The 19232-nt window shown below is 42.2% G+C and overlaps 1 protein-coding gene and 1 pseudogene across 3 annotated transcripts in view; one reads left to right on the top strand and one right to left on the bottom strand.

Moving 5' to 3' along the window:
* Nucleotides 1-880, bottom strand: part of LOC112296308 (reticulon-3-like) — a 7744-nt pseudogene extending 6864 nt beyond the window's left edge.
* A 4124-nt stretch (nt 881-5004) lies between these two features.
* MECP2 (methyl-CpG binding protein 2) overlaps nt 5005-19232 on the top strand; it is a 58116-nt gene continuing 43888 nt past the window's right edge. For all 3 annotated transcript variants that reach the window (XM_053917022.2, XM_053917023.2, XM_024551067.4), the window contains exon 1: nt 5005-5150. In XM_053917022.2, coding sequence (XP_053772997.1) covers nt 5125-5150 — 26 coding nt within the window. In that variant the 5' untranslated portion in view covers nt 5005-5124. The remainder of the gene's footprint in view (nt 5151-19232) is intronic.

Genomic DNA, 19232 nt, shown 5'->3' with positions numbered 1-19232 from the left:
CCCGCCCGTCTCACCCAATTGCGGGGCGGGCTCGCTGCGGTCCTGGAGGCGAGACGCGGGCGCGCAGGTGCAGCTGCGCGCACTGCCGGGCCGGGAGGGGGCGGGACGCGACGTCGGCCGTGCGGGGTCCCGGCGTCGGAGGCGCGCGCGCTCCCTCCTCTCTGAGAGGGCTGTGGTAAAAGCCGTCCGGAACATGGCCGCCGCCGCCGCTGCCGCGCCAAGCGGAGGAGGAGGAGGAGGCGAGGAGGAGAGGACTGTGAGTGGGACCGCCGCGGCCGCGGGCGGGGACCCTTGCCGAGGGGCGGGGGGGGTAGGGGGCGGGACGTGGCGCGGGAGGGGCCCCGCGGGGTCGGCGACACGGCTAGCGGATGGCCGTCCCTCCTCTCTACCCTCCCCCTCCCGCCGCCGCCGGTGACTGCTCCCCCCCCGGCCCGTCACCCACACTCGCGGGTGACCGTCCTCGCTGCGGCCTCCAGGGCCGCCTTCGCCTGGCGCTCCACTCCCTCCCGCTTTCGGCGCGCATCCTGGCCCCCAGCCCCGCGGGCGCCCCTTTCGCCGGGGCTTCACTTGTCCGGGCTGCGCGCGCGTCGTGCCCTTCTAGGGGCTTCGGGCCCACGGCGCCGTCGCGCGCCCGCGGCCCCGGCCTCTCCCTAGATCGCGCTCTCCCCTCTCCCTTCCTCGCGCGCCCCCCTCTCCCGTTACTCGGCACCCCCCCCCCCGACCGGCGCGCGTGCGCAGTCCGCCTCCTGTCGGGAGAGTGCGCCACAAGGGCTCCTGCGCTCTCACCCCCATCTCCAGGCTTTGCCTCCCCCTCCTTCTCGCCCATTCCATGACTTTCTGCCCCCACTGTGCGCAACTCGTCCACCATCTCCTTTGCCATCTAGCAGGAACAAGTAGGTGGGAATTATTGTCCACCCACAAAAGGGATTAGATATTGTGCTCCTGGTCCCACAACTCATCCTAAAGAGGCTATTCTAGTTCCCATCAGGAGCCGTGGGTAGGGGATTGTGTGTCCGGCAGCACCTGAGGCTCTTCCATAGAAGCGCGCTCCCGGGGTCTTTGGGGGTGCTGTGGCCTTAGAATATGAGCGCCCTCCCTATCCTCCCCCCTTCGCCGGCGATCTTCCAGTTACATAAGTGGAGTGGGACATAGTATATAACGGGCTCCCATAGTCTCGGAGCGCGAAGAAGATCACCAGTACCAGAGGGGGCAAGTTCATCGCATTGCTGTGGCTCCTGTCAGTTGTCCCTGAAAGTTTATTTTCTTTTTAGTTTGGTTATGACTGAATCACCCAAATTGAAACTCAGGTGACTTTTACGTAGCGTGGCAATGTGTCTGTGGTTTTGCACTAAAGACTTAAGGTCATTATGAAGAGTCTGAAAAGAGTGCTCTCACAGAGGAGACCGTTTATGACATTGCTAAGTGTGGACCCGAGAGAGGGACGCTTGCTCTGGAATACCTCTGTGGCAGTCACTTCTGTTGTGTGTTCTGTGTGGATTGGTCACAGCCGAAATGGGCTCCACCACAGGAATTGATATTCCTGACTCATGGTCAAACAGATGTGTCCTTCTGGCTATTTTTCCAGGAACAGGAATGGGCTTCGCAGAGCCATTCACACATTGTGTCTGCTGTGTGGGATCAGTACCCCAAATTGTGAGACGGTAGGATCAAATTCAGGGGGTGGTTGGTGATCGTGGAACCAGACCTACCGGTGTGAGGTGCTAAGTGGCTTAGACTTTGTAGGACTCACAAGTTGTGGGCATATGTTATATTAGAAAACTGAAGCATATTCTGACCTTGCTAGGAAAATTTGCTGTTAATAGGCAGCTATTACTCTAGAGGAGAAATTTGTATTTTGTGGCTGGAATTTTCATCTGGATCTCCGTGATTGCAGTTAATAACAAGATTGAACTGACCTCTTGGGTCTTTTGAAATATGCTGGATCCTTCTTAAAAATACAGGGTCTGGATTTTTAGGTCTTTTGGGAATTTCCCTCAGGGATTCAGGGAAATAGGCTTGTTTACGTGCTTTTTTAGGACTTCTACTTCAAATACCAGTCAGGAAGCCTAGGAAACACTTCGTTTTATTTTCTTGCTTAGACATGTCAGAACCTTAAAGGGCACAGTCAAATCCAGTAGAAGTACAGTACCCATTTGTGGCGTGTCAGCTAGGAGTCTGATCACGGAGGTACATCTTGTTCATGCACACAGACACAGAAACCTCACTTGACAAGGATTCCAAGGTTTGTACGTCTGAACCTGAGATGTGACAGGACAAGGGCTCTGCTTTGTTTTGCCATTGTTGGCAATGTGTTTGCCTCCTTAGATGCCCTCCACCGAGCTGTATGTTATACCCCTAGCCCTTTAAACGGCACAGGCAGCTTCCAGAATATAATGTCTCTGCAAAGTTCCTGGTGGCATCTGAAGTCAGCAACTCCTAACAGCCTGAAGAAATCTACGGCTTTCTTGTTCGAACTGGCTTATCACACTGTCCTATTTCTTATTGTTACAAATTTGCCTGGAATGCTTTAAACCTAGAGTACCAGGTCTTTGTTTCACTAACAGAGCATGATGCAGTCAAATCCTATTCCAGCTTTTGTGCTGTTGGTGTATTGGTGGGGTTAGGATAGAATTTTGCATTCTATTTGCAATTTCCAGCCAGAATCATTGTTTCCTTGCCTGCACTGCTTCTGAGTGGCTGAATCTAGTGGGGTGGGGAGGTAAGCAAGCTGTGGAGTTTGACAAAAACTGGCTAAACGACTGCAGTGTGATGTTGCCCCCACCCAAATACTCCTTCCCCCACATGGTGATGGGATGAGAAGCTCACTTCTTTAACTTAGAATAAAGAAGAGCAGAGGTACAATTGTTAGTTCTTGACTCAAGCGCAGTTTCCACCGCTAATGTACCTGCCTGGGATTATTTGCATGATAAATGATGTGTCCTGGAAGCAGTAATCTTTTATAAAGGTGAACATCAGTGGAAATCTTTTAATTGGATAAGAACATTTTGTTGGCAGGCCGCCTGAGTATCTGTGAGGAGGGAAGAATCACAGAAAATGTTTGACATCTGTAGTAGCTAGTGTTTTAAACTCACAGAGGGGAAGAACAGTCCTAGACTGGCAGCGAGTTCCAGGGAGTTTGGCAGGACACCTACTTGTATTCACTGCCCTCTGTTATGGTGACATGAGACCAGCCTCCTGTGGCTGATGGACACAACATTTTTTTCTCTAGTAGAGCATTATTGCCGCTCCGATGGAAGGACCTTGTCCTCAGTGCTTCTGTACTGGCCCTGTCCAGGCAAACTGCCGTCGTCACCACTGTGTTTCTGCCTTATTTTGGTTAGGACAGATGTAAATGGGCTCCCCTTACTCGGGCTCACTTACACAAAGGTTGTGTTCCTCTGCATCTACCTGCTCTCTTCTGCCTTTCTCTTGCAAGGAACTTTTACCTATTGGAAATTTAATTTGCATGCCATTGCTTAAATACTTGGTTCCACCAGTTTGATGGTAGGTATGGTGTGTAGGGGACCTGAGTGGAAAGGGGAGTTTGGGGGCGGGCAGAGCATCCCCACTAAGTGCGGTGGCCATTCCATTAGAGAATAAAGCCTTGGCCTTTATAGCTTTTTCAAGGCACAGTTGTGTTGAGTCTTCTGGCTTGTGGATGTGTTCTCAGTATAGCTGTTTTGCTGTTACTGCAGAAGTCTGGACTCTCGGGAGCAAGCCTGAGGAAGTGGTCACTTGTCTTCCTTGCCTAAGAGCTGGGGGTGTTATATAGATGGACCTGCAAGTCACTGCTTTATTGGGTTTTTACCTAACTGCTCTCATTTGCTTGGTTTTTATGTCACCCATTGAAATCTTGAGTTAATCAAAGGTCTTAAACTTTCAGAGCTGGAAGGAACCTTAGTCCGGCTCCCACAGTTTAAGTAAAAAAACAATTGTGGCTGTGAGAAGTTGTGGCTTTTTCAGGGCCTTCCAGCCAGGATACCAGTTTGATTTTTATTATATAGCTAACTGAGTAATACTGTCACCTTGACTTTGAGGATTTCAGAGCATTCTATGACTCGAATGTTAAAGGACTTGTAACCCTTCACTGCACCTCAATAAATAATTCTAGGTACCATCCTGGTGTTACAGACCAGCTATAAGTAAAAGACTTGCTTGGTGTTGCCCTTCCTCTGGGTTTGATTATACAAGTAATTGTGTGAATAGTCTCTAAGTTGTACCTGCGAAGCTTTTTTTAGTCTAAAGATAAAAGTGCTACTCTTGGGCCAGCGAGGTATCAGAGATGAACTAATATGGCCCAGTTTAGGTTTTAAGAAGGAAATGATGGTTATCTTAATGATGAAAAATGTAATGGCAAAAGTCCTTTCTTGAACATGTGTTCAAAAGCAAAAGAGAAACTGTCAAACTAAGAATTCAGTTTGTTGAACACTGCAATTTACTGATCTGAGAGGCTTTTTAAAAGTGATTGCTCTGAGTCAGACTTGTGTATTTTGGAGGATGGCTTTGGATCTCCCAGGGCACTTGGTTTCTGTTGGTACTGCTTTTTTCTCTTAAGGTTAAAGCCCCTTTGCATGATGTTATAGTAGCTTGTTGCAGCTTCAGCTGTTTGAGAATGAAGGGAGACTTTGCCTCTGGATTTCACAGGTTCTTTTTGGGATGAGATTTTAGTGTTGCATGTTCTCTTGAACATGTATTCTATCTCTTGAGTATTTCTGTATGACATGATACAAGAAATACTTACTAGAGATCACCACTAACAGTTTGCTTTATAGTGTCAAAATGTCCTTCAGAGGTGACAAGACCTGTGATAGTGTCGATTCTAACATGCATGAATCTTTCCTTTATTTTAGCTCTGTGTGTTAATGTGCCAGAAATTCGCAGTTTATCCTTTGTCTCTAGCTAGGTAAGCCGGGAAATAGCATAGTACTTTGTCTATATGTTTATCTTCAAAATGTCCCAAATAGCCCTGGGAAAAAGGTCCTGCAGCACAATGGGGGCTTTCAACTTACGATTTTCTTTGTTTTAGGCTCCATAAAAATACAGACTCACCAGTTCCTGCTTTGATGTGACATGTGACTCCCCAGAATACATCTTGCTTCTGTAGACCAGCTCCAACAGGATTCCATGGTAGCTGGAATGTTAGGGCTCAGGTAAGTAACCTTCCTTTTTTTTTTTTTAGTATATGTCCTGGTTTGGCCATCTGTTTTTAAAAAAAAAAAGGAAAAAAAACAAGATGTACTACTCTTGGACAGTATAAAAGTACCCCAAAGACTAAAGACATAACTGTGCCAAACTGTGCCATATAATAAAAAAAAGTCACTTCCCTGAGCCCTGAAAGGTCAGTTTGGGTAGAGTTACTTGGTAGCTACAGCGTGATCTAGGGGCGGGCGTCAGATTAGAGCCGGAACTGGTGATCTGCAACTTCAGTTCACCTTGAAGCAGGTCAGCTGAGCTGAGAGCACTTTGATTGAGCTCTTCACCTGCCGCTGCTGTTGTTGCCCAGTGGTCTTCAGCATGGTGCTTTGTTTGCTTTGGTTTTGGATAAATGACTTCCTGGTCAACTTTAGTGAGCAGTGGTAATGCATTTTCAGATATGGGAACTGGTGTGTGGTCCTCTGGAAGGATAGCCTCCTGACAGCTGTCACAGAACAGTGGAGCCCATGGTTAATGGCATGTACTTGCCACACTCCATCCATGGGAACTAAAGGGAACACCCAGACACACGTCTGGCTCTTGAAACTCTAGAGCAGGGTGAATGCCTTTTGGAAAGCTGGGGATCCAAGCCATTGGAGGTCTGACACTCAGGTGCTCTGTCAGTCGCACTTTTGCCTATTTTCGTGCCATTGTGCGGACTTTGATTCTGTAAAAATGAATGTTTCCTTCATTTCTCAATTGTTAGGTTCAATATCTCAAGGCTTTTTTAAAATTAGTGGTGGTCACTCCACATTTGATGTTTTAACACCTGGATTTCAAACATTCCATGTGGTAAGGCAAAACATTCTAATTGAATTTTTCCTTTTTTTTTTCCCTAAGAAAAAAAGTGAGTTTCCACATATGCTGCCATTGTGATTCCAGCTGAGACCCTCAAGTAGCACTTTGCTGTGTCTCTAGTGATTTCTGACACCTCAGTCTAAAGCTGTGTGGACATCCGTGACAGATAGCCCGTTTAGAGACTATGTGAGGGGCAGGGTTTGGGAGGAGAATAGAAGGTGTAGAAGGAAAGGCAAGAGCATCGTAAGGTTCTCCAAGTCCCAAGTTTGGTTTCGCTCCTGATCCTGTGACTCAAATGGTCATTACCCTTTGCTGTGGGGTGTGCCCTGGGCCCTGCTGACAGGGCATTCTTTGTACTCTACATAGTATGTTTTGCTGGTGGGAGTTCTGTGGCTGGCACTTTGTGCATTGTCTCAGAAATTGTGTGGACTAAATGTAATATGGGTAGTAAATGGGTTTCTTCTGGTAGATGATAGGCCTTGGAGGTGGTTTATGTTTTTAATAGTCTTTCTAACATTATGAATGGATTTTATAAAACAGGCAGTGTTGACTCTATACAATCTCTTCTAAGAAATATAGAAAGGAAGAGATGCTTTAAAAAATATCTCTTATTACTTATGAGAAAGAGACGTCCATTTGAGCTTTAGGGAACCTTGAAGGGAGTAATAAAAGGACAGAATCTGACGTTAATAGATAAATGCTTTATCTTACTCATTTTCTTTTATTTTTAAAGAAATTATAAAAAGAATACATAGTTTTATGGAAAATTCAAGCCATTTTAAAGTATATCGAGTAAAAAAGTGAAAGCTCCTCGTTACTCTCTGTGCCCACTACTCAGAGTAAACACTGTTAATAGCTTGCCATAGATCCTTGCGAATCATCTTCTCAGGCTATACAAATATGCACCTTTTCTGTTTTTAACAAAACAAGGTCTCTCTGCCTTATTTTTGTTAAATAACAGCAGGATCTGGTGCTAACTTACTGTCACGCATTGTCCCTCTGTTGGTTTTCCCAACAGTTTCCTATTAAACATACTATTGGATTGAACTTCGTCATTCTTTTTGAAAAACAGCTGCCTAGATTTGGAGTTGCTGGTGACTACCACCACCACATTGCCTTTCTAAGTGGCTATCCCTGTTCCTACAACAGTCCAAGAAAGTACCATTTCCCCACACCCTCCCAGAATTATTTATCCGTCCTTCAAATTTGTGCTCTTTGGGTTATTACTGAGGCTGAACCTCAGTAATCATTGGCCATTTGCATTTGGTTTTTGTGAATGGCCTGTTTGTGTTTTGCATTCATTCTTCCATCAGGACATTTTTAAGTCAGTTTGTAGGAACTCTTAATCTATTAAGGATATTAACTCTGTCATCATGCAGATATTTTCCTACTTTGTCATATATCTTTTGATTATGCTTGTCTTTTTGATATATAAGATTTCTGTTAGGATTTCTTCTTTTGCTTTTATAGTTAGAAAGTCCTTTCTTACTCTAAGAACATATCAATATTCATCTATATATTCTTCCAAAAAAACTTGATACACTCTATTCACACATACATATTTGATAAGTATAAAAGGATCCTCTGAGTAAGTTGTCCTATGTTTTTTGTATGGTTTTTAAAAATACCTGTACGTGTATTTAACTTTAGGGCGGGGTGAGGTCAGGAGCCCACTTAGCCAGTCGTGTCTTAGCTATCTGGTGAACCGGTGACACGGTCTTCACCTTTATCATGTGCTGACTTCAAGTGAACAAAGCATCTCTTACTTTTTTCGTTCTGAATTTTTTCTTTGTGAGGCTTGGTGGCAAGCCTGTCAGCAGATACTCATTTATTTATTCACCCAGCAAATATTTGAGCCCCTGCTTTGAGGCAGGGACAGTGCTGGACCCTGCAAGTGCTGCCTTCTCACTGACTGGGGACAAGGCTACAGAAGTTGGAATGCCAGTGGCATGGCTACAGTGCTCATTCTGGAAGATTCCAGAAAATAGTGGATCTTCATAAAAGTAGGTTTTAGATAATCTAGGAGGAATTCGGAGGCTCTGTGTGTGTGTGTGTGTGTGTGTGTGTGTGTGTGTTCCGACATAAGTTTTAGCTTTGGGGTAGACTGCAACATAGAGCACAGTTTGTTTTATAACTCATGTAATTGCAGGCTGATTTTTTGTCTTGAATTATGATGAAGGCTTTTTGCAGTTGAAAAAGTTCTGTATTCAGCCAGCTTGGTTGTTACGATAAAATAAAAGTTGCATACTGATAAAAATGGTAATTTTCTTCTATGATGATTTTGAAGCTTTTCTGTAAAGGCTGATAAATATAAAGACAGGCTTTTGGTGAATATATTCTTAGAGGAACAAGTATAATTTTTTACAAATTGCGTCATTTAAATCTAATAAATATGCTCAAAACTGAAGTGGAATCCTGATTTGGACTGAAAACATTTTTTACTTAAAAAAGGGGATATAAATGACTAAGGAAAAGGCTTCTTGTATAAGGCTGGGTTTTTTAAAAATGAGTTTTTGAATAGTTGGGTATATAGTACAGAATGAAAACCATGGTATAAAAGGTTATATGGTAAAAGATCATCTTGCCATCCTGTCCCCAGATACCATTTCTCTCCCTGGAGGCAGCCATCATTACTAGTTTCTTATTAATCCATGAGTGTGTTTGTGTAATTTTTAAATTGTAGTAAAATACAGCCCTGGCTGGTGTGGCTTAGTGGATTGAACACCATCCTGTGAACCAAGCAGTTGCCGGTTTGATTCCTGGTTGGGGCGCATGCTTGGGTTGCGGGCCAGGTCCCTGGTTGGAATTGGGGGCATGTGAGAGGCAACCAGTCGATGTTTCCCTTGCACATCGGTGTTTCTCCCCGTCTTTCTCACTCCCTCCCCCTCTCTGTAATAATAAATAAATAAAATCTGTTTTAAAAATTGTAGTAAAATATATGATATCAAATTTACTGTTTTATTCATTTTGTGTGTACTGTTTAGAGACATTAAATACATTCTCGTTGTTTTGCAACTACCACCACTAAGCATCTCCAGAACCCTTTTCCTCTTGTAAAAGTGAAACTGTCCCCATTAAACCATTACTCCCCATTCCTCCCTCCTCCCCCAGCACAATCACCCTTATACTTTCTGTCTCTCTGAAATTGGTTATCTCATATTAATATGTACTTATTATTATGTGTTTATGTACATATTTTATGTGTGTGTTTTTACACAAAGAATAAAATACTGTGCACTTTTGTGATTGTTCTTTTTAGTACTATATCTCAAAGATTGTTCAGTATCAGTTCCTATAGACTCATAACATTCTTTTTAAGGATTGGGTTAGTAGTCCATTATATGGACGCACTATAATTTATTTAAATAGTTTTTTCTTGATGGATGTTTATGTTTCCAGTGTTTTTAATTCATTAATGCTGTAGCGGATAGTGTTTTACATACATCATTTTGCTTACAGCCAAGTATATCTGTAGGAGAAATTCCTAGAGATGAGACTTGCAGGATCAAAGGGTATGTGCATTTTAAACTTTGATAGATATTGCTAAATCAAGGGTGGCCTTTTAATTGCACAGTTTTAAAGAAAAGACTACATACGAGTAGATAAGCATACAAATTTTTGACTGCATGATTATTTGTAGAGATTAGAGAACTGCTAATTAGGTTAGGAAGACGTAATTTTTAACAATTAGCACTGAAAAGCAAAACTTCAGAAGCTTCCATTTCATCAGATGAGACCTTGTGTGAGCAGAACCTGTGAGGCAGGACCCTTCAGTTGGTAAGAGGAATTTCAGCCAGTTCTCATTTATGAATCTTGAAGAAAATGGAGCATTTTTATTTTGGTACTGTTCTAAGTTGCAGTGGCTCCTGGGATTCAGGGTTGAAGATTCTTCATGGCTGCTAGACCTTCTGTTCTTGTTTCAGTTGTAATATGCATAAGGAATAGTATCTTGAGAGTATTCAGGACCAGGTTGCTGTTGCTTCATTTCTCTTTCACTGTTGTACTTTTTTGTGTAGCAATACTTGATTCATTTACCGCATACTGATTGAGCATCTATTAGGTGTCAGTTACTGTCCTAGACACTAGGGCCTGTTTTCTAACCCTTAGCAATCATAATGGTCTAAAGGAAGATCCAGACAGGCAAGCATGCCATTGCTTTACCAGGGGCTAAATGCTACAGTGGAGAAGTGCTGGTCACTGAGGGAGCACATAAACTTTAATAGAGAGGTCCCACCTTGACGTGGCGGTGGGATGAGGGAAGTAACTTATTTGAAAAGTGACCCCCAAAACATTAGCTAGTTCCGGAGAAGCTATGAGTGGAGGAAAGACCAGCATGTATGGAGGCTTGGGCAAGAGAGAAGTGTTTAGTTGGGTCTGAGGAGTTTGGAGTGTGGAGGTGAGACAGGCAGAGCAAATCAGGCCGAGGGGCTGGGAGCAGTTCTGTTTGCAGTGTGCTGGCAGGGAATTAGACACAGCCTTTCCAGCTGTGCTGAATAGTCTCAGCTTTCCTTCCAAGTTATATCATATTCAGAGATATTCCCAAGCCCCAGAAGGTAATGCAAAGCTCTCTGACCACCCATCATGTCCCCCTTTCCACCCCTCACTGCTCTGGAGGTGGTCTGCCTGAGCTGACTTCCCACCCACCCATCTGGCCCTGAGGGCTCCCACTCCAGTTCTCCTCATGGAACCTACCTTCCCCCCACTTCTGCCCCAGGAGACCCTGGAGGGCTTCCCTTTCTCCAACACACTTTATTCTCTGATACTCAGTACAGAGAGGAGGACAGGAGCTTGCTTGGCTTGTGAGTCCACTGTGGTACCAAATTCACTGCTTAGTTCTTGTGATTTAATTTTTTTTTTTTTTACGACGACTTCCATTGTGAAGGAAGCAGTGCATAAATAAGCACGCTTGCTCCTGGCTTGTTGAGGATCAGGTCCACCCTGACAAGCCACTGTGGATGGCCCACTGTAATCCCTGTGAGCTTGTGCAAAGGAGGTGAGATCAGAGCGTCCCTCGTCACTGTTCTGTGTGCCTACCTTTGAGGTTGTGCTTTCCTGCAGTCCTTCCTGCCCTCTTCCCTGACCTCTAACTCTGTTCATGTGGTAGCTACTGTGGTACTTTCCACTCGGACTTTGGGAATATTAGCAGTTTGTCCAATTTACATCAGCCTCCTTTTATGAAACTCAGATGCGACAGCTCCAGCAAAATCCCAGCCCATGGTTGCACTCGCTGCCCTGCCTCCTCAAGATAGCCTGTTCCCCAAAGGTGATGGGAATAGTCTCCATGCAAGTTTTATGCTGTATTACACATGACCAATATATAACATTCAAAAGTGTTTTTGCAAATTTACGTAGTGGTGTTATGTATGTAGCATTCTGCAATTCACTCTTTTCACTCAGTACTCAATACTTGGCTTTTGAGCCTGGCCTATGTTGCTCTATGCGTACCTTCATTCATTTAGTATGTCTCCTTGTGCTGTAGAAACATCTTTACAGCAGAAGCCCCACCGGAGTTCTGAGGGAGAATGGAATTGTAGAGAAAGGAGGATTGACATCTGGTTTATGTTTATATCCTTTGGTCCTATTAACCAAGAAGATATTTTTATTTCTGTGTTTGTTAAAGCTTTCCACAAAAAGGGCATTCATTTTCTAGACTTATTAATAGGGCAGTTTGAAGGTTTTATTTTTAGATTTGAAAGAAAGCAAAGCAGGCGTCTAAGATATGCACATTTCTTTGTTTTCATCTCCTTTGCAGCATTGCACATTGCTGCTAAAACATGAACTTGAGCACTTTTAAAAAATTTATTTATTTATTTTTAGAGAGAGGGGGAGGGAGGGAGAAAGAGAGGAAGAGAAACATCGATTGGTTGCCTCTCACACAGCCCCAACCAGGACCCTGGCCCGCAACCCAGGCATGTGCCTTGACCTGCGATCAAACTGGCAACCTTTTCACTTTGCGGGATGATGCCCAACCAACTGAGCCACACTGGTTTGGGCGAACTTGAGCACTTTTAGCATGAGCTGACTTTCTATGTGTAAGTTATTTTTTTAAATATTGAAGCATTTTGTTTTTTCTGGGGCTTCTAGTGGTACTTAAGGGTTTTTAAAAAAATTTATTTATTTTTAGAGAGGGGAAAGAGAGGGAGAGAAACATCAGTGTGTGGTTGCCTCCTGCACACCCCCTATTGGAGACCTGGCCTGCAACCCAGGCATGTGCCCTGACTGGGAATCCAACCGGTGACCTTTTGGTTCGTGGCTGGCACTCATTCCACTGAGCCACACCAGCCAGGGCAAGTTTTGATATTACTTTGATAAGTTGTATTTTAAATTTGTCAACACATATTGACTAACTTATTTTTTCAATATAAATTTTCATGTGTTTCTGGTTTTTGTGTTTTTTGTAAACAACAGAAGGTATTAGCTCATATTAAGTACTAATTTGTTCTAATATTTTCAGCTGTTTTTGGAATTACACTTGGCAAAAAAACATAGACAAACGTCTGCAGTTGTGACAGTTTGTCTTTTTGTTCCTTTTAATTCCAGAGTAAATAATTCTAGTGAATTTTTTTCTAGACTTGCAAGAACATGGGAATGATTAAAGTTGTCAATATTTAAGTGGTTAGGGAGGGTTGAAAGTCTTTTAAGTGGTATCACCCTATTAAAAATGTTAATGTAGTATCGCTTCTCGGCCTTTTGGCTAAGATCAAGTGTAAAAATGTTAATGTAGCAACTGTATAAAATTTCTTAGTCACTCTTCCAGGTTGTTTAAGACAAAGCAGACAAACAAAAACAAAGTATTTCTTTCTTTTTTTTTTTTAGATTTTATTTATTTATTTTTAGAGATGGGGGAAGAGAGGGAGAGAAAAATTGATGTGGGAGAGATACATTGATCACTTGCTTCTCAGATGCTCCCAGCTGGGGACCTGGCGGGCAACCCAGGCATGTGCCCTGACTGGAAATTGACCTGGCGACCTTTTGGTTCACAGGCCAGCACTCAATCCCCTGAGCCACACTAGCCAGGGCCACAGCATTTCTTTCTTAATTACACAAATAAAACATTTTTTTTTAATGTAGATGCATGGAAATCATTCTGGGAGTTCTGTGTAGTGTGTATCTTTCTAGACTGAGGACTCTGACTCAGGCTTGAGAATTCACAGTTCTGTGACCTTGGATGGGAAAAACACTACATCTTTATTTTCACCAATCTCTCACTGAAAATTTAGATTTACTTCAGCGACGACTGTAGGCAACAGACCATAATAGTGTTAGGGCTACCTATAACTTTGTCACCAATAGAGATCAAAGATGCTATCATATCATATTATAGTTATACATGTTTTGAAATATCATTTGTATTCATCACTCCTTCAAATTAATGGCTTACTAAAGAAGCACATATTCTAGCTCCCAATTTCTCAAAGTATGTTGTTAATAAATTTCTGTGCATTTTATTTTTTGCATTTCAAAAAATCCTTCTGAGGGGGATGGTCCAGAGGGCCAAAAGGGTCCATGGCAGAAGGAGATTAAGAACGCCCGTTGTGTACATTATACCGTGGAGCTACACGTGGAACAGTCGCACTGAGAGTCAGTATGTGAGGGAAAGAGACCAGGGAAAACCCTAAAGCCCAGGTGCAATAAACGGAGATAAAATGACATTTAAAGCTTAGTTCAAATTATTGTATCAAATAGTTTTTTTTAATTTTTTTTAGCCTCACCTGAGGACATGCTCACTGATCATAGAGAGAGGGGGAGGGAGAGGGGGAAAGAAGCACTGACGCAAGAGAGGAACATCAATTGGTTACCTCTCGTATGCGCCCCGACTGGGGACCGAACCCATAACCTTTGGGTTTACTGGATGACATTCCAACCAACTGAACCACACTGGCCAGGGCTGTATCAAATATTTTTATGAGCACATTTAGTATTTTACAGATACCGTGCAAAGTGTAATGCAACTAAAACTGTTTAAGAATTCTTACTATGCGTACATATTGTTTTAGATCATATAGTGTGATTGTAACTTGCCTTCTTTCCTTAATGATATGTTATAGGTATCTGTCCATGTCAGTAAAAATAGGTTTTGTATCATTACTTTTCCCTAAAATGAAAATAATTATATTTTCTAATTACAGAAGTAATACTGCTTGATGAAAGAAAAATTTTTAGAAAATATAGGAAGAGGAAAAGTGAGGATTGCTCATAAATCTGCAGTGTGCAGATAGATAACATCTGGATAATGTCTTAACACCATCATTTTTAATGACCGTGACATTTCATTGATAGCTATGCCTTGATTTAATTAGAGGCGATAACATTGTGTCTGTGTTTGCTCTGAAAGATAGGGTTGTGTGCTGACAGTTTCGCTGTGTGCCTGCATCTCTACCCTCCCTCTTAAGCTGCACATTGGATGGCCCCTTTGGTATTTACACTTGAGTTGCTCACAGACATCTCAGACTTAACAAGTCCGAAACAAAACTCTTGCTTCCCCCCTATTTAAATCTGCTTCTACTCCAGTCTTTTCTATCTCTATAAACAACATCAACTTCACCTAGTTACCAATCAAAAATTCTAGGAGTTGTCCTTGAATCTGTTCTTTCCTTCACCTTCCTCTAATTCACCAGCAAGTCCTGTGGGGTTCTACATTCACAAGGTACTCCAGAACCATCTCCACTGCTAAGACCTCCATCCAAGCCACAAGCCCCTCTCAGATGGATGCATCAGGACTTGGGGTGATATATTGAACAGCTTCCTCACCAACACTCATGAAACATTTTATGTTTCATAAGACTATTTGTTAAAATGACACTCAATTCTAAATGATGGGGTTGTTCCACATTTAGTAACTTTTTCATCTGGCCAATACAGTTCAGTTTAAGTACTGAGTTCCTTGCTGCTCTGTGCCAAAGGATCTGCTGTTTATCTAGCCATTCATTCCACAATGGAGTCAGATGTCTACAGTACCCCAGGTACTGAGATAGATTGGTGGTACCTTTCTTTATGGAGCATAAGTTTGGTAGGAGAGACAGACTTTAAATAATTCACTAGTAATTGTGTAATTACAGTGGGTTAAGTGCTCTGAAGGACAAATACGGGGGCTTGCTGTGATCATGTGTAATGGGGGGAACAGCCGAGCCTTGGGAGGGATAAGGAGGCAATGCTAAATTCTGAAACCAAGGGGTGAACAGAAGTGTTGGACCAGGTGCAGAGTGGATTAGCTTTTCTACAAAGGGCGAAAGCATGTGTGAAGGTCCCACTCTCCCTGAGTCTGGCAGGAGCTTAGCCATCTGAGGTACTTAAGAAGCCCTGTGTTGCTGGAGCAGAGCAGGGGTGGGGAGTGAGGGTGAAAGAGATTCTGGCAGCAAGGCTGACAGGCTGGGTGCAGGATTTTTGATGTTTAACGTCAAAGCTGTAGGAAACTATTGAGGGTTAGGTTGTTTGGATTTTGAGTTTTTATCAAAATATTACAGCCACTCAATAACAACAAAACCTCTCTCAGAAGAGGTTATGATGAAAACAACAGTCTACCCTTTCCCCTTCCTGTTCTATGACCCAGAGATGACAGCTTTTAACTGTTTCTATTTTTAGTTTCTTTGATGGTTACCTTCAGAAGTAAATCATATGCTTAAACTTTTTTCTTGATTTGCCAATTTTGGGTAGTTATATTAGCTCCCTGAAATTAAACAGGATGACTTAGCTTACATCACCTCCCATCTTGAGATTCATATTCACATTTTCTCTGTATCTTTAAATAGTGGTTCCTGTTCCATTAATTTTCGTCTATATGGCACTTCCCCTCCCCATAAGATGAGGATATTAATGACCCTGCTTTTCCTTCCACACCCCCCACTTCTACTTCCTAAAAGCTAGAATTCAATTCATCATTTCCATTCTTAAAATTGTTAACGTTTTATGCCCTGCCCTGCAACCACATCCAGTGGTCATAGGTTAATTCTAAAGTTGAAAGCCAGTCAACATCATTGACATTATTACACATATGCAAATACTGTTCACCACTAGGCCTAGTAACGAATGTGAGGATTACATTTCCTTTATAGGTCTAGAGTCACAATTGCTCAACCACTTAAAGGAGAATAACCATTCAAGATCAAATGGATTATCTTTTTTAAAAGATTTTTATTTATTTAATTTTAGAGAGAGGAAACCTGTGAGAGGAACATCAGTCGGTTGCCTCTTGCATGCCCTGAAATGTGGACCTGGCCTGCAACCCAGACATGTGCCCTGACTGAGAATCAAACCAGTGACCTTTTGGTTTGCAGGCTGGCACTCAATCCACTGAGCCACACTAGCCAGGGTGCATTTTCTTTTTTATGGAGTCTCTTGTTAGCTTAAGTTTGGACTTCTGATATTGGTCCTCTGTCTTGATTCTCTCTCATATTTTTCATTTATTACTTTTTACTCTGAATTTTGTAATATCTCCTAGATTTTATTTTCTATCCTTTCTGCTAAATTTGTTAATTTCAGCCAAGTCATTTTTTCTAACTTATTGTGAGGCCTGTGTGTCCACTGCATAGAATCAACACTTGTTAACATTTTGACATATTTGCTTGGTCTGTGTTGATATGTGCATTTTTATAGCCTTTTGCTGACCATTTGAAAGGAATTGGCAGATAGCATAGCATTTCATCCCTAAGTACTTAGCAAACATTTCCTAAAAATTAGGACATTTTCCAGTATAAGCACAATGTCCCGAGCATATCTTGAAAAATTAACAGTAACTCTCTAATGTTATCAGACAGTAATCCCAAATTGTGATTTTTTTCCCCCCAAATATCTCTTATTGCTGTTTGGAGGGGGGCAAGGGTAGCAAGCAATTAAGATTTATGCCTCACATGTGCGTATGCTTCCCTTTGTCTCTTTTAAACAAGAACAGCCTACCCATCTCCAGTTTACCTGTAACACTGACTTTTTGAAGCAACCAGCCCAGTTGTCTTGTAGAAGGCACGTGTTCTAGACGTGTGTCTTTTCCTATTTATCCCTCACATTAATTATAAATGAGAGGAGATCTGTGGGCTTGTAAACATTTGGGGTGAGAATATTTTGTATTAGTATTGGACTGGCTGATTCTCCTGTGGTTCCTGATACTACATTTTACCAATTGGTAAAATGTAAAATGGGTAAAAGAAGAAGATAACTGCCAAATCACTCCATTGCAGATGGACAGTTTTCCTGTTGTAATTGATGAGTAATCTGTGGTGTGATGTTTTGGCACCACATGAAGATCTTGTTGCTCGACAGTCATTCACCTAATGATTTTAGAATTTATTGATGATCCTTGCCTGCATCTGTTACATTGGGGGGTTACGAAATGATGGGTTTTCTAATTCTGTCATCTCTTCTATTTTTAATAGAAGGCATTCAGTAAAGAACTTTCTCTCACCAAGTAAGGGGTAACTGTATTTCCTTCTAAGGAGACAGTATAAATGCTAAAATGTGGCCTTTAATTACAAAATTAATTACCAAATTCTAGAGTAAGAAATTGGTATAATGAGCACCTCAGATGATGGCAAAATATTTGCTGCTGTTTTCTTTTTCATGTCAATGTGGACTCACGGAATTTTATTAAATGTTTTACAATTTAGCTACAGGCACTATTCTTCTCTGATCAAATTATTCTGAATTTAGTTGGTGACATTTCCTTCATGCTGACACCTGTGTGTTCTTGGCATACCCTTATGAATTAGTCTTAGTGATTCTTTGCTTTCTGGCATAAGATACTTCATCTGAGGCTTCGCCTACCTCAGAACTGGTTGCAAGAGCTCTGGTTCCTTTTAGTGGGAAATGCTATTTAGAATACAAAAACTGGGTGCTAGATGTGCTCATTCTTATTGGGGTGACATTGAGTCTAGGCCATTTCAGTGGAGAAGGCTGTAAAATACATTCCAAAAAACGTCTTAAAGTCATGAATACATAATGATATCTTCAGTGGAAATTTAATATCAGAGAGTATGTCTTTTTTTAAAGTATACTTTTTAAAGATTTTATTTATTTACTTGTAGACAGAGGGGGAAGGAAAGGAGAGAAACATCAATATGTGATTGCCTCTTGCACACCCACTACTGGGGACCTGGCCCGCAACCCAGGCATGTGCCCTGACTGAGAAGCGAACCAGCAACCCTTCGGTTTGCAGGCCGGCGCTCAGTCCACTGAGCCACACCATCTAGGGCTTAACCTATACTGTTCTTAACATCACCCTGTCTGTTCTGTACCTACCCATTTATGCTTCTTATTCCCTGTACCTTTTACCCCATGTTCCCCCTGCCCCCTCCTCACTGATAACCCTCCAAATGATCTCCATTTCTGTGATTCTGTTTTTGTTATTTAGATTCAATTGATAGTTATGAGTTTGTTGTCGTTTTACTGCTCATAGTTCTGATCTTATTTTTCCTAAATTACTCCCTTTAACGTTTCATTTATAAGGGCCTGGTGGTGACAAACTCCTTTAGCTTTACCTTGTCTGGGAAGCACTTTATCTGCCCTTCCATTCTAAATGATACCTTTGCTGGATAGAGTAATTTTGGATGTAGGTCCTTGCTTTTCATGAGTTGGAGTATTTCCTGCCAGATCCGTCTTGACTGCAAGGTTTCTTTTGAGGAATCAGCTGACAGTCATGGAAATTCCTTTGTAGGTAACTCTCTTTTCTCTTGCTGCTTTTAAGATTCTCTCTTTATCTTTAATCTTTTGCATTTTAATTATGATGTGTCTTGGTATGGGCCTGTTAGGGTCCAACTTGTTTGGGACTGTCTGTGCTTTCTGGACTTGTATGTCTGTTTCCTTTGCCAAATTAGAGGAATTTTCTTTCATTATTTTTTCAACTAAGTTTTCAATTTCTTGCTCTTCCTCTTCTTCTTCTGGCACCCCTGTGATTCAGATGTTGGCCCTTTTGGAGATATCCCAGAGCCTTCTTAAACTCTCGTTTTTTGAATTCTTTTTTCTTCATTTTGTTCTGGTTGAATGTTTATTTCTTCCTTATGTTCCAAATCGTTGATTTGAACACTGGCTTTTTTCCCTTCACTGTTGGTTTCCTGTGGGTTATCCTTTATTTCCCTAGTAGAACCTCCATTTCTTCCCTTACGCTTCTGCCATATTCAATGAGATCTTTGAGCATTCTGACCACCGGTGTTTTGAACTCTGCATCTGATAGGTTGGCTATCTCGGCATCACTCAATTCTTTTTCTGGGGTTCTGTTCTGTTCCTTCATTTGGACCATATTTCTTTGTCTATTG

This window comes from Desmodus rotundus, chromosome X (assembly GCF_022682495.2).
Source record: "Desmodus rotundus isolate HL8 chromosome X, HLdesRot8A.1, whole genome shotgun sequence".
NCBI classification, from domain to species: Eukaryota; Metazoa; Chordata; class Mammalia; order Chiroptera; family Phyllostomidae; genus Desmodus; species Desmodus rotundus.
The sequence above is the reverse complement of the archived record's forward strand: the minus strand, read 5'-3'. Positions and strand labels throughout refer to the sequence as shown.